Source organism: Homalodisca vitripennis, chromosome 2 (genome assembly GCF_021130785.1).
Source record: "Homalodisca vitripennis isolate AUS2020 chromosome 2, UT_GWSS_2.1, whole genome shotgun sequence".
NCBI classification, from domain to species: Eukaryota; Metazoa; Arthropoda; class Insecta; order Hemiptera; family Cicadellidae; genus Homalodisca; species Homalodisca vitripennis.
The window spans coordinates 30774088-30790025 of record NC_060208.1 but is presented as its reverse complement, the minus strand read 5'-3'; the positions used below and the strand labels follow the sequence as shown (position 1 = coordinate 30790025).

Genomic DNA, 15938 nt, shown 5'->3' with positions numbered 1-15938 from the left:
AAGGCATTTAAAGCTCGTCTGAAATTAGCCTTTATTCAAGCAGCATTTTATAATACAGAGTTTTTGACACACGATTGTGATACCGCTGAATTGGCTGACTTACACTGCGGCTAGAGTGGACAAATTCGAATGAACTAGATTATGAATGGAAAATATTGTATTTATGAATGAGTCAAATTGTCGTGAATGAATGGTAAATTTTAGTTGACATATAAAACTGACAATTGCAACACAATTTTGAACATTTTTTACGCAATAAAAAATTTATTATTATTATAACTATATGACTTATATTTACACAGTTATACAAAATGAACAGTCCTTAAACCTACTTCCCTAATAGTATTGTTGTTATTGCTCGAAAGGAGGCGAGAAACTCGGAAATCTACCTGTTGGAGCCTTCTATGTCAATCATGACGTCATCCTTCTTCCAATGCAAGGTAGGTTCAGGGTGTCCCTTGGGAGGGCCGCACTCCAGGAGCGCTGTCTCCCCCGCCGCCACCCGCGTGTCCTTGGGCTCCGCGCGGAAGTCGTCCCTTAACACTGAAACAGACACATTCATTTAAATCCCTAAGGGTTTTTACAAATTATAGGAAACAAGTTAAGGTCAACCCCGAGAAAGACAAACAAATTTATTTGGTCCAAATTAAAACTTCTCAGATTTCAAGTTACGTAATTAGCAACTTAGGTAAGAGCAGGAGCAGATGAGATTCCACAAGTAAAATCCCCTTTGTGAAAAAGTTTTTACGCTATAATCCCTCATGAAAGGACCCTATTTCACTCGAGTTGTGCTTTGCACTACAGCAGGCTTAATACTCAACTGTTGGAATTCGTAATTAAGAGATTAAAAAAAGGCTAGACTTAAAATTATCATTAAGATCCAATTACGATGTACAATATTACACATTCATAATGTAGCATTATTACTTTAACAGTTTTGAATTTAAGTGGGAGAAAAAGTAAAAAAAAAAATCACTAGTCATAGATTCGATCCATGTTGGAGACTATTCTCAATATACTCGTAAATATGCCTTCATTAAAGTAAAAACATACCATTTTCTGTTTGAATAAACGCATGAAATTAGGTTTGAAGTATTTCTAGATGTATCGTATACAGGAAATCAAAATCATGTACTAAAGCCAAAAGCTTCGGATGGATTACACCAACAACACAAATAATCAAATGTCAAATTGTGTTCTATAAATAGCACAAATGAATACAAATTCTGATTTATTGAAACGAAAATTTGGACCTTGCGAATAACAGCAATTTCTATGATGCAATAACAAAACTTCTTTATGCTTAGGAGAGTAAGGTATATTTTCAAAATCCATGTTGAATAACATTTACAGTATTAATTGCAAATAATTAATTGATTGTAGATTGCATGTTACAATATTTTTGAAAAACCTCATGAACTATTCTAGTTTGTAGGTGACCTATATTAAATAACTGTCACATAGATATTTTCTTCTAATTCTAATGGAAATAATTTGAACTAAATTCTAAATTACTAATCATTTATTTAATAACTAAACAAATTATCTGTTAAATACATGTTTTAATAATTCGAGAAATTATCAAAAACAAAAAATTTGTCATTCTGCAAATGGATGTATAGCTGCCAGTTCTTCATCTGGAAAATGTATGTTGTTCAAGAATAGCGTTTAGGGGCTCAAAAATATGAAACATAATCAGTTAAATGAAGATGCCGTAATATCATCCCAGCTCGATATTTTTTCTAGTACATAATATGCAATTACTGGTAATTTTATGTTGAAAGCCGAGTAAATTAATGTGTGGATGAAGCTAAGTGGATGGGTCGTTACCAAATTATTTTTCTATTTCACAAAAATTGGGCATATTCTGTAACATTCAGTAGTTAAGAGATTAGGTAAATGTGAAAATGGCAGGTCAAACAATTCAAGATGAAACAAATTTGGAATGACTTAAGACTTTACCCTTTGTCATCCAAATGTCATTACTCTTTTAAAAGAGAAAATGCCTTCAAATGAAAGGCAATAAATCGATACAAAGGCGTATCGAAGTTCCGACAGAACGCAAAGAAAAACGTATCAAACAGACAACTCAGACAAACGGACGGACTGTCCTTTGATATTTTAACCCCAAAATAAATTCTTCCTTGGACGAAGATCAATTTAAGTACCAAAATTCAAATCCCTCGAATCTAAGTTTTATAGCAAAGACGGACGTATTTCCCTAACTTAGTGGCCTCAAAATCAACAGCGTTCTTCTTTCGACCAAATACTATTTATAAGTTTCAAGTCTCTAGGACCTTCCGTCAAAAGTTTTATCACACGAACCCCAAAAATGTTGGACCCCAAAATCTTCAGCGTCCTTCTTTGGATTAAAATAAACCTATATACAAGTTTCAAATCTTTAGAACCTTTCCATCAAGAGTTGGTCGCACGTCCATGTCCGTCATTTATTAAGGACCCGACAGGTCCTTTTTAACGTCGTCCGTCGATTTCAAAGTAGGCATTCTTTCAAATTAATCTTGTAACTAGCCAATGGCCATTGGGAAAATAGCGAAAAGAGAAGCAAGCAAGGGAGGAATAAAAAGATAAAATGCTCATTTCGGACCAAGTTGTTTGTTTTTATGAATGGAACTGGCCTGTCTACAAGAATGGCATACGAATGCAATAGTTTACTCTTTTCATTTATATGCTAAAAGGCCTAAACGGAACGTTTGCGGCTTTATTAAACCCATAAATAGCCTTATTCATATTTTGGCTTATGCGGCGCCCGCAAGACAAACAAGGGAATTTACTAGTTTGTTTGCGTGTTTTATGGAATGTGAATCGCGTTTGGATCGTAATACAATGTTCTTCAAGTTAACAATGTTTTTTGAGGTTCATAAGAGTTTGCATTTATTCCGGTTTTGTATTTTATTAGACTTTCAGGGTGTGGGAGGGGGAGAGGCTTATGTCAACGCCATGGCATTTGAATTGATTATACTAATCATTTTTAAAGGAAAACTGTCCAAGATAATTTGCAAACTTTTATCACTCTTCCCGGGAATCAAACCTGTGACTCTTACGAGGTATATTTTATCGGGATGAAGGTACATTTTATTGATACCATATTTTGGAGAGACCACGGGATTTGTGTTTGGGATCTTTTGCTATAAAATCTCAGAAAGTAGATCAAACACACTCCAACTCTAAGCTGCTCATTTGTTTTTTAATACGTGAAAAGAAGGAATAGTAAAAAAGAGATCTCGGTCAAATTGGTAATATACTGGTCGACAATTTAGCATAGCACAAGTTCTCTTAATATCTTCTAAAACTTTACTCCAAAGTAAACTATCTTGAATAGTCAGTTTATTTCTGTTATAATATTCTTTTGGAAAGGCATCTGGATTTCGGACATTAACCACAACAGTGGCTAACAATGTGTAACATAACCTGAAATACAACGTTTCAAGAATTAATACCTATTCTACTTTTCAGGCAATAAAACTCACAACGTATTTTGACACCTGACGATGACCTACGATTGTAAATGTCCAATGCACTATTATACTTTCAAATAATCCGCCGTTAATACTGAGATTTTAAATAATTCTGAAACTATAAGCAGAGATTACCATTTTGGGGGATAGTTAAGTTATTTTTGTACTTATTAAACGAATAAGATTGTTTGGAAACCATTAGTTTTTCTCTATATTATTAGTATCTATTTCTTTAATTAGCAAGTATTATTTTAACAGTTGGCTTAAAATACATATTATAAATTTTGCTACAAAATTATTTACATTGTTCTCAGCATAAACAAGATTCCAGAATCCCTGCTTTAATGGACTGTAAAGTAATTCCTGAAAAAGTACCTTACAATAATTTGCAATTTTTAAGTGTCTGGTCCTGATAAAGTAAGACAAAGGTCAGGTATTCGCAGTTTTATTACATCACAATACAAGTTTAAATTCATTGAGTTTCTGATTAATGTGTGGATTAGGTGTTATGAGACACTCGAGCGATTCTCGTATATGAGGATAAAACTTGTGATTCGCACGCACGCCGCGCCCGTTACGCCACTGATGTGGAAAAGGAGCGAAGAAAGGAAGATCATAGCGGAATCGCTTGTGAAGCAATCCTCTCTTTCTGTTGTGCGAGTAAAGAATACAAAAGGTGTTTGTGACCAACCCTTCCAGCTCCCCGCTAAATCCTCCCCCCCCCACAACTCGTAAAACGGCGACTGGCTTACAAAGTGGAGTAAAAGCCTGCATTCATCAGCCAGGATTCCTTCTGGTAAATTGGGCCCAAGAAAATAGTCATAAAATAATTCAGGGTCCGTTTATGATACAAGGGCCCGATGTCACAACTCACCAGTTTTATCTTTGCTATTCTCAAAGAAGTTTGACCTTAACAGAAAGCTATTGTATTGAATTCAAAATGAAGTGGTAAAAACATCGTAAAAAAATTTGTAGTCAGTACAAAACTCTTACTTTTTCCTCGTCGAATAAATAGTTTTGGATATCAAAGAAAGTAATTTTTGAGTATCACTTATTGTTATTAATAAAGAAAAAACGTTCAATGGACTTTAAAAAAATAAACGATTATTCAAAGTTAACGAGAGGATATACAGTATTATAGAAGCGACTTATTGCCTAATGACTTTGGACACGTCAAAGATCTAAGTTACCAAATATAAAGTCCCAATTTGCATTAAGCAGTTAGAGTTTGATAAATATATAAGAGAGAGTAAAGAGTTAATGCTCTTAACCACCAGTTACGAATTAACATATATTTAATGCTTTGTTTTGTAGAGAAATAAATTTATGTTTTTATTCCATTCGAAATGTTTTTTGTTTACATTAGAGCAATTCCCAGTTTAAACCACATTGTGACAGTGTAACTCAAACATAATACATTTCGGCAATATATTTCTCTCATTACCTACTCCAAACTGTCATTTATGGCTAGGGAAACTAACAAACGTCATCAACAGATTGCTTTATGAATACATTTGGAATGAAACAACCCATTCGTTGTTCATTCATTTTATTTCTCCTTTGTACATAAAGATATCTAGACATAATATCTAGGGTATTATTAAACTCATAAAGCTGAGAAATGATCCAGTTTTATTCCGGGATTGCTTGTGAAAAGCATCTGCGAAGAAAATTGGATAGCTTTGCCAGAACTATTTTCACCGCTTGTTCAGTTTCAGTTCAGCTCAACGTGTGGTCTTTTCTTTCCTTTGTGAGAATATTAAGCTTCATTTGTTTCGATATTGTACTTGTGCCTGGTGCGCCTTCAACTATTGGTGATGAAACGTTGTTGCAGTGGTGTTTGTAAAATTTGCACACATTTATTGAAGGCGCTCCGCTTAAAGCGAAAGCTGCAACAATCACAATCACGTATTAATAATAATAAGTGATATTTTTCATGTTCCATTAAGTCCTCACTGAATTATTTCGTAATAGATACAGATAAAAAGTGCGAAAAGGCCTGCATTGAAGTAAATATTAATATTATTTAGTTTGAATACGAGTATATCGGTGGAATATATTAATAAACTAACTTTTCAGCGTAACAGATGTCTCTTACAGATTACATGGAATATAATTTTTAAAGCCACGGACGAACAACAAACAAACTAATCATTAAAGAGACGATGTCAAAAGTGGTTTTACAAATCATGACAAAGATTAATATTATTAATTTTAAAATTCAATAGTGGCAAATTGAAAACGGTACGTACTATGTTATACGAGTATATGGTTGAAGATCACGTTTCTCTTAATTCAAGGAAGAATTCTATTGATTTTCGGGCCAAAAAGGTAAATGGCAGCACAGTTACAGGTGATTTCTTAAGCAGTTGGGTTGGTCAACATTGCAGCCACAATTATTGCCATCAATCCGTCTGTATGTTCGATTCGATAAGTCTTGACAACAAGGTTCAAGAGACTTGAAACTTGACACATAGGTTGCTCTTCGCCCAAGGAAAAATTCTAGATATTCGTGCCAAAATACTCAACGGCAGCAAATTTACAGGTAATTTGTTAAGAAGTTGTGTTGGTAAAAACATGCAACCACTACTGTCATCAATCCGTCTGTATATTCGATTCGATAACTCTTGACCTCAAAGTTCAAGAGACTTGAAACTTCTTGACACATATGTTGCTCTTCGCCCAAGGAAAAATTCTAGATATTCGTGCCAAAATACTCAACGGCAGCAAATTTACAGGTAATTTGTTAAGAAGTTGTGTTGGTAAAAAACATGCAACCACTACTGTCATCAATCTGTCTGTATATATTCGATTCGATAACTCTTGACCTCAAGGTTCAAGAGACTTGAAACTTCTTGACACATATGTTGCTCTTCGCCCAAGGAAAAATTCTAGATATTCGTGCCAAAATACTCAACGGCAGCAAATTTACAGGTAATTTGTTAAGAAGTTGTGTTGGTAAAAACATGCAACCACTACTGTCATCAATCTGTCTGTATATTCGATTCGATAACTCTTGACCTCAAGGTTCAAGAGACTTGAAACTTCTTGACACATATGTTGCTCTTCGCCCAAGGAAAAATTCTAGATATTCGTGCCAAAATACTCAACGGCAGCAAATTTACAGGTAATTTGTTAAGAAGTTGTGTTGGTAAAAACATGCAACCACTACTGTCATCAATCTGTCTGTATTTTCGATTCGATAACTCTTGACAACAAGGTTGAAGAAATTTGAAACTTGATACATAGGTTGCCCTTGGTTCAAAGAAGAAGTCCATTGACTTTGAAGTCATAAGGTCAAAGGATGTAAATGCTCTTACATGCTCTGATGTATTGGTTTAATTATTACCTAATATATTATCCGTTGAAAATCCAATGAACAAGTATAGTAAGATGAATTTAATACATGACATGAAATAAGTTCTGTTCATCCAGTTACATTTCTTGTTGCTGTCTTGCTGTCAATCACGTATTTCGATTGAACTAAAACTTTTCAGTATCATACAAAATAATACGTTAAGCCAAATCACTTCATACTTAAGTATTAATTTTCATAATGGGGTGTTCCTAGAATTAACTTGCAAAATATATGTATTTGGATTTTAAATAGTAGGTACATTACATGATTCGGTAAACTTTGAACCACGATATTTCACAGTTTGTACTATGATTATTTAAAAATTAAACGACATATACTACAATTTATGACGGGAAGCTGTTTAGTAAAGATTTTTTACGGGAGAATAGGCATAAAATTGGAGAATATTCTATAAAATTTGTAAATACCAATTTTTAAAATCGAACAAAATATAAAAGTGTAATAGTTTAAATTTTTAATGCACCCCGCTTCTATGTACCTACAAATTGTTGTTATTACTTGAATATGCTGGCCAGTAGCAAGAGTTTTGCCTGTTAAAGTCATTTTTATTTAGAATGTATCCAAAATTAATATGCATACATAAACGTATTCACAAAGTTTAAAATTAAAGCCTTAAATTGCATTGACCATCATAACATTGGTTATTGTGGTCTCTCTATAATACTTTTAGATTAAAGTTTGAAAATCAAGAAGCCTCAAAGGGAATGTGATACCTGCTAATATTTGGAATTCGAATTTTAGGTTACATGTTTGTTGATACGTACTTATTATTCCCCAACATGTCTGTTTTTGACAGCAATTTAGTAAAGGTGCCTCCTAATAGCTTATCTAAACTTTTAGTAAACTAAAATGTTGACATTGGAATATTTTTAGGTGTCATATATTGAAGAGAGTTGACCATTCAGGGCGTTTATAACACCGTTATATTAATAGGTAACATGCAGCATTGACAAAAATAAACACTGACAATATTGCCTTTAAAATTAATATTGTAGAAATTTCCTTAAATGTTCAGTATTACAGCATTTTGACTTTAGGTTTCATGTATGAATTCTACAGCTGTCAAAACATCGTCAGGCGAAAAATGTAACGTCTGTTAATTTGACCCTTTTGTTACAAGTGATATTCAAATATAAAGACTTGAACCAGGCTGCAGTTGCTTTAAGTATAACCCGTTTAATTCACTTCCATTTATTTTCAAGTCAACACATCTAATTCCAGTTTATTCCGCAGTAAGCTAGCTGTTGTTTGGGTGGCAACCACAACACAGTTAACCAGGGCGTAATTCAGTTGTCAATTCAGTCAGACTCTAGATAACCTATTACGTCTAAGGAACAGGTTAAATCCATTCATATGGAAATAGAAACATTCTTGTAAAGTTTCTTAAACATGCCTCGTTTTTAATTGATTTTTGATATCTAAACTTGTTCTCTAACTAATTTTCCTGACTGGGGCTATAACAATTTAAATTTATAAAGCATTTATGAAATAGATAGTTAGAGTTATTTACATTTGTGGCATATATAATAGCTTTTCTAAAGAATGTATTTAATAAAGGAGACGAATCCATCCTTTACAGCATCCTGACCTTTCAAACATATATCATCCTAACCTATAACTCCTGAAAACCGTTAACAGAAAGTTCTTTAAACCGGAATGAAGCTTAAAAACTTTTGATTGTATTTTAATGCCACTTATTCTCGTTTTAAATGTATGTACCAGCGCATATACTTTTTCACTTCTTTAATGATTGTTTCTTAAAGAAAGTGTTTGTTGTCAGCTGGAACGTTTGGAACTGGTACGACTAGCTCTGATTAAGATGTTGGAAATGTGGATTCCCAATTTGATGACGCTTTTAAAAACACAAAAATTATTAAAATCCATATGTTAGCAACAGACTATAACGCATTCGATTGACGTTAAATATTGTGAAGTTTAAACTTGTGCTTTGAATTTCTTTCGTTATGGTCAAAATTTAGGAATATAAAGATACTTAATTAACATAATTAAAAACATACAACTGTAAACAAATTAATAATAGGTAAACATTTTACGTTCAGAAATTGTATGACTTTGGGAATTTTACAAATGGACTTCACAGAATATGACGTCACCAAGGCCTAAGCTCATTAGTGGCTTAACGTTAGTGCAGACTCGAGGGGCTGGAAAAGTTTATTTCTACCCGACTGTCCACTAGAGAACGAACTGACCTTATAGACAACTTGTGCATGAAGCTTCATTTCTATATAAGCAAATCTAGTTCAATTGAGCATGTCACTCCATGGGATTTATCTAAGCGTTAACGATTATCTTTACATTGGTCCAATGGGTAACCATGATAGCGAGGAGAAGATCGCAAAACATAAATTTTAAAAACTGAGTAGGCCCTCAATGCTATGAAGTTTAACATAAGACATAGTGACACATTTAGCCTAACTAAATTAGGTATAGACTTAAATATTGAACAAAACCTCAGCGAAGGATGTTCGGTGATACGAGGTGTGGCATACTCTTGTATGTAGACGTAAGTGAAACATATTTTTTGTTTGAATTAGTTTAGATCAAACAGAAAATCAAAATTGAAATCGGTTTATTCGGTTTCAATTAATGAAACATTTTAATATTTTGTTTTGGAAAACTTTGAACTGAAATGAGTTAACCTTCTCCATTAAACGATGTTTACTCCATCTTCAACACAGAAACTTTGCTACCATTCCGTACATTCCAGTAACCATGTGCAATAATATAACTCTCAAAGAACTGCGGGCCGCTTTAAAAAAGCCAAGAGGTTGATTTACTTTTATTATTTGCATATTTACAAGGCCTCTTCTCTTTTGGGCCGTCCGTCCAATTATGTGCCCGCGACGGCCGTGTAAAACCGCAAATAAATGTCCCTTCAGAAGCGAGACAGCGAGTTCGGTGGAATGCAATATTTTTAAAACTTCTACGAACGAGCCTTGGCCATCTCGGTTTTAAATTCATATTTAAGTGGCCCAAAAAAGAAACTAAAGCCATGGTACCGGAATATTGTCTTTGCTTGTTTTATTATATTTAAAATTGTTAGTTAAAGAAAGTCGTATTCCATCAAAATATTAGGATGATAGGATGAAACTTTAGGATGATAAAGATTTAGCTCTTTAGAAAATAATTGGTTCCCATGTTCTGAAAAGAAATATAAATGTTGGAAACTCCAATTTGATAAGGCGTTGATTGTATCTAGTTCCCAAATATTAAATAGTACAGGTGACGTATTGGTAGATATGGTATACATTAATAAGAGATGTATATGTACGTATTGCTTGTACTTGTAGCAATAAAAGTGTATGTGATGGTATACTAGAAAAAACAAAAAATACATATATTTATTTGTATATTTTTATCAGTGATATTTGTTTGGTCAGTGATTGCAGATGTATTGTGACCTGTATTCTGTAGTTAAAGTTCAATAATTAATGTTCAGTTCTATTAAGTGCATGTTTTAGATATAGTGTGCATGGAGTAGCCACACAACATGGTGGTTGTGGTTCCTGACTCATGCGTGTCAAAATGCTCTGGTGTGATTTGTTTATTTTAATCTAGATTGTAGTTATGTGTTTACCTAAAAATTGATGAACCTGAGGAAGAGGTCAGATTCCAGATCTCGAAACGTAGTGTTACTGATTGCTCTGGATCAATAAACAATGAGAAATGTTGGGAAAAATCCTGTTTCCTTCACAACCCTTCCATCGCCAAAAACAACATTCAAACAAACTCTGTATCCTGGAATCACTTTAAATTTAAAAATTCACTTTTGGAATTCCTTTAAAAGTTCTGATGCATCCATGCTAAAAATGCTCTTCATATTATCAAAACTACATTTGATCACGTTGTAAATTTTCCAGATGCTCAACATATCGGTATAAATAAATAAGGCACGAAACTTAATATTTATTCGTTTTGTATGCATGCAATTTTAACGTTACTTAATAAATGTTCGTTTCTGTGGGCAATGTTTTAATATTTAACATTACATTTTCGAATTTGTCGATTTTTTGGGTGGAAACATTCCTGAAGTTTGTAACTAAAACTTAGATCTTACTGCAGTATAACAAATATCATGTGACTCTGTTACGTACTTAAATCAAGCGTGACTCGTAATCTTTTAATGTATACATACATACAGACTGAAAAAAAACAAGTTTTGTATGATATGTTATGTTCGTCTTATATGGATGATATAATATATATATATATATATATATATATATATATATATATATATATATAAAGATATGACACAATAATCTTTAATCGATTGAACAAAACCTGAAGGATTATTGTATTTACTTGTACAAGTTTACATAGTTTATGAGTTTAATACCTTGTCAGGAGAAGATGTAGAGAGTAACAATTTTTAAGCAACAATTTTAAAAAGTCTTTTAAATGAGGTCAGGAAAGCCCAACATCGCAGCCTACATGGAAATTCCTTTACAGAGGTACAGGATCATCTGTTGCTGTTCAACTCGGAATTTGGATATTCTATGAATGTTGGTGCCTCTAACACATTTTAAGCTTTAAATATGATAATCCTAATAAAGTAGAATTAAATCGAGCTTCATACAACGTGTAAAAAATGGGAAAGGAAGTAGTTAGTATTTGACTGTAACTGAAAGTAATCATTTTTGAATTAAGTAAGCTGCAATAGTAAAAGTAGTTGCGAAAACTGTTCAAAACAGCTCAAGTAATTTATTAATTCTGTATATGCTCTAATCACAATAACAAGATTTAGATGAAGGAAACCCCATTTAAACCGCAACGTAGTCCTAATAAAAAGTTTTGAAAACACCGTTAATAATAATATAAATAGTTTGGAATTTTAAATTGTTCGGCTTCTGACAGAAATTCAAGATCAATTAATTCGAAACCAAACTGGTGAAGGAAAGTTGTTCGTGAGATTTCAGCAATATTGAAAGGTGAAGAGATAAAGTTTTTGGCTATACAGACGATCCTGGGATATTGAAGAGGGACAAAGTGAGGAATTCCATAAAAGCCGAATAAAATCTACCCAATTTCAAATTCTTTTGGAAAACATTTGTCGACATCAAACAATTTTTTATTTCCTAGACCAGAATAAAACGACTACTTAGTCTTAGTGGCAGAGCTTTAGCGAAGCCTATCACTCGTGGGGCTGGGGAATTTTAATTTCTGTCAATCTGTATGTCTTTCTCTTTATCTGTCCGGCCTCACGATATCTCAAAAACAAACTGATATATACGTACACTGGAAATTGTGTGTGAAGCTTCATTTCTGTAAGGGAATTGACTAAGCGCTAGCGAGTATTTTTACATTGATCTCATGGATAAGGATAACGGCAACGAGAAAATAGCAGAATAAATGATTTGTAAACAGACTCAATACACAAGAGGATCCAAACATGTAGCCTAACTATCTCACACAAATCATCATTTTATAGTGACTTGGTGTGTATACTTTTAATATTTAAACCTTGATATGGAACCCAGTTTAATGGACAAAAATCTGAATTTATCATGTCAAGATATTTCAAGAAAAACTTTACATTTTTCATGAGTTCTATGATGCGTCATTTTGGAGTCAACTTTTTTTGTATGATCGTCAATCCGCCCATCTGTCCGCAAGATATTTCAAGAATGAAATGAGCTACAGAGCTGAAATTTTGCATACAACCTGAACGAAGTCTTTTACGACACATGGTGTGGCGAACTTCTACCTTGTTGAACTTATCTCAATGGGGTAGGATTGTAACAGTAATACGATACTACGTCATCGACCATCGGAAGATTGGCTCATTCATCTCGTCCTCATTATAGCCAACACGGGTCTTGGTGACCCCCGTCAGGTCAGAAGTACAATAAGGAAGCCGACACGACGTTCACAAGGTTGCTTATAAGGAGCGGACCCGCGCAGTCGTAATAACTATGCAAAGTGGCGGTGCGGCGCGGCGGCGGGACGAGGGCGAGGGGCAGCTGGCGCATGCGCACGGCACGGCCTTCGTGACACCCGCGGCATCATCAGCTGATCACGGCGCCCGAACAGTTGGTGACATTTGTGGCGCATGCGCACTTGAGGCGATGTGTCCCCGCTACTTCGGATTGAGGTTAAGAAACTATGTGGCCGAATTTACGATTATGCATGAAAAACGCACATATTTGTGAAGAAAGCGCACAAAGGCCAATGTGACAGTTTTGGGAGTGGTTACGTTACCAGGAAATGAATAGTTGGAGATGGTTAGAGGTGATTCATCGCACAATACAATAGTTCAGGTAGGTTTCTCCTGACCATTCACCACAGTCCTTGATAGATCCTCAGAAGGATCAAGGCCACAGTTCACCCCATCCTTCAGGTGCTTTCGGTACTTCCCGACCTCAGATTATGTCTCAGATCATCCAACTTTTCCGAAGTTTAAGAGAGAGGGAAAAATACCCCTGGTGATCAGTGCGAGCTTCAGAGACCTTGCACTTCTGGCGAAAAAGAACATCACTCGACACAGTAACCTAATCCAAACTTATACCACGGAGCGCTCTGTGTGTGTAATATTCCTAATTTAAGCTCATAGCAGCTGGATTACTTTAGTCCAAAAGGGTTAACTGTGCGCTTTTTCGCTGTGCGCTTCATTCGCAACACCGAATTTACAAATGGAAAACAAAAATCTGTCTCCATTATGTAGAGGAATTCTGACACCTACTTAACGGGAGCATTAGGGCTGTAAAACAGCAAAACCGTCGTTTTGCTGTTTTACAGCCCTAATACATAAGAAGACTTAGCTAAGATAAGTTTGAGCTTTTGCGAACAATCTCCGAGAGCTTTAAAAGTTTTGTTTATGAAAAGACGTACTGTCAACTTTACCAACTTTTTTGACTGGTTACAAATAAATCACCGCTTTAACTATATTGGTTCCTAGTTGGTGGGAACTGGTAAGTTCTTTGAAATTTGTGCCTGGTACTATGAAAAGTGAATCTGAATCTGGGTTGGAGCAAGGTCAAGTCGTCTTCACTGTTCTCTTTTATAAGTCGATCCTGTCAAGTTGTTATAGATGGGAGGAACAGCACTTTGAAGGTGTCCTCTATGGAGATTAGGATCCTTCCTCCGATTACATTTCACCCAAATTAATCCTTACCTGTTCCTCTTAATACCACCAGTTAATAACGATTTTGTGTGTTCAAATTGGCCTGATCGAACTAGACGTCCATCGGCCAAAATAATATCCACATAAAGTAACCAAGAAACCAATATTCAGATATAATGAGTGTTGCTTTTGCCAGTGATGAAGGCGCGAAAACTATTCAGTAAGTACTAGGTTTCTTCAAAATTTTATTTAGCTCATTCCTTGTAGATACACAAAACCAGATTAAAGAAAAACGGCCATAGAAACTATTTGAAATACTATGCTTCGTGCATAAATGCAACGGCATGCATGGCGGTGACATTACTTTTAAATCACTTCGTAAAAGAAACGAAGCAGAATAAAGGATATTCAACATCAAAAGTATCAGTGAGTATCAAAATCATCCAGATATCATGAGCAACATTCACTCTTTAAACAGCAGCGTTCAACAAGGAGTGAGTGTGGCGACAAGTAAATAGTTTTTCCTTTAAAACTAATTCAAGAGATTTCTTGGAGATTGGTGATTGAACTCTAATCTAGATGTTTGTTTTAGATTCTAGCTGTGATTTCAATGGTTTCAAATCAGGGCCGTGAGAATTTTAAGCGCGTTGTCTTTATTATACCAGATGCCGACATTCTAATCCTAATCGTAATAATACGTATTATAAATGCGAAAGTGCCTTTGTTTGTTTGTTTTGCTTTCACGCGGAAACTATTCAATCGATTGTACTGAAATTTTAATGGACATTCTTACGGTTTCTGGGATGAATATAGGCCTATTCTTATTTCCAAAATTCCTATGGGCTACGACCAACTGGTCTTAAAAGTAGCGAAGAATCCCATCTTAGTCTCTAAAGTTGTGAAATATTAATTGAAAGAGCCTGTAATGTGTAATCAACTGTTCTGTATAAACGTTGTTTTATGGCAGCGTTAACCACATTTTAAATTAATTTAATCACTATTTTCAATTTATTTAACATTCATAGCGGTAAATTCTCTAAAGAGTAACGATTAGTTTTCACACCGTTTTTAGATTTCAGCGATGAGGGAAGTACTCTACCTTAGAAATCTATCTCAGAAAATGTCCTAAACATAAGATGTGGTCAGAATTTGATTCCGAAGACTCCCTTTGAAGCAGTCGGCAAGAACTATGCTAGATGAAAGACTGTGCTTTCGAACTAATGTACCAATTGCAGTTCTAAAGGTTCTAAAATAAAAAAAAACTATTGTTTAGTTTATAAAGAACCAAACACGTAAATAGAGCCATTTTAATGTATTTTTAACTTTAAATGTTAGTATATAGTAAGCAAATACTAAGTATTAAATAAAAAAAGTTAGTTACTATATACTAACTTTAAATGTTAGTATGTAGTAAGCAAATACTAAGTATTAAATAAAAAAAGACAAAGAAACTACCTAACTTTTACTATAAATTTAAAGTCTGTTATAAGACCTTTTTTGGGTTTGGCGTCGGAAATATAATTTACACGAACCAGCAGTCATCATACACGTGCAATCCTTACTAAATTGTGTGCTAAAGTGGCGTGTTACTGCTAAGCAGTGCAGATATAAAAGCCGAAGTAGTCTTACTTTCACTATACATTTAAATAATGTTATGAAACCTATCTTAGTTGTCTTTTGACAGAGGCAGACTTCTCAGAACTGTGTGGTATGTATATTTTCTTGATAAGGAAAAAGGCAAAATGAACATGGGACAAAAATACTAAGAACAAAGTAAATTAAATGGTAATTAATGTTCAATTTTTAACATATTTTCGTGATAGAAGCATGAAGTCAAACTCAACATTTGCGTCAGAAATATAATTCACTCGAAGCAGAAGTGCAAAACCTACGAAATTGCGTGCGAATCCGCGGGCAACTGCTAGTAATACATATAAATGAGCGAATATATAAGGTGGAAAGACATACTAACTGAATGTAACGAGGAAAATAACAAATA

General features: G+C 34.3%; 1 protein-coding gene across 1 annotated transcript in view; it reads right to left on the bottom strand.

Moving 5' to 3' along the window:
• The window catches only part of LOC124353761 (roundabout homolog 2-like), a 583238-nt gene that overhangs the window by 50872 nt on the left and 516428 nt on the right, over nucleotides 1–15938 (bottom strand). Inside the window, exon 4 of the mRNA XM_046803756.1 lies at nucleotides 390–543. Within this exon, the coding sequence (XP_046659712.1) occupies nucleotides 390–543 (154 nt within the window). The remainder of the gene's footprint in view (nucleotides 1–389; nucleotides 544–15938) is intronic.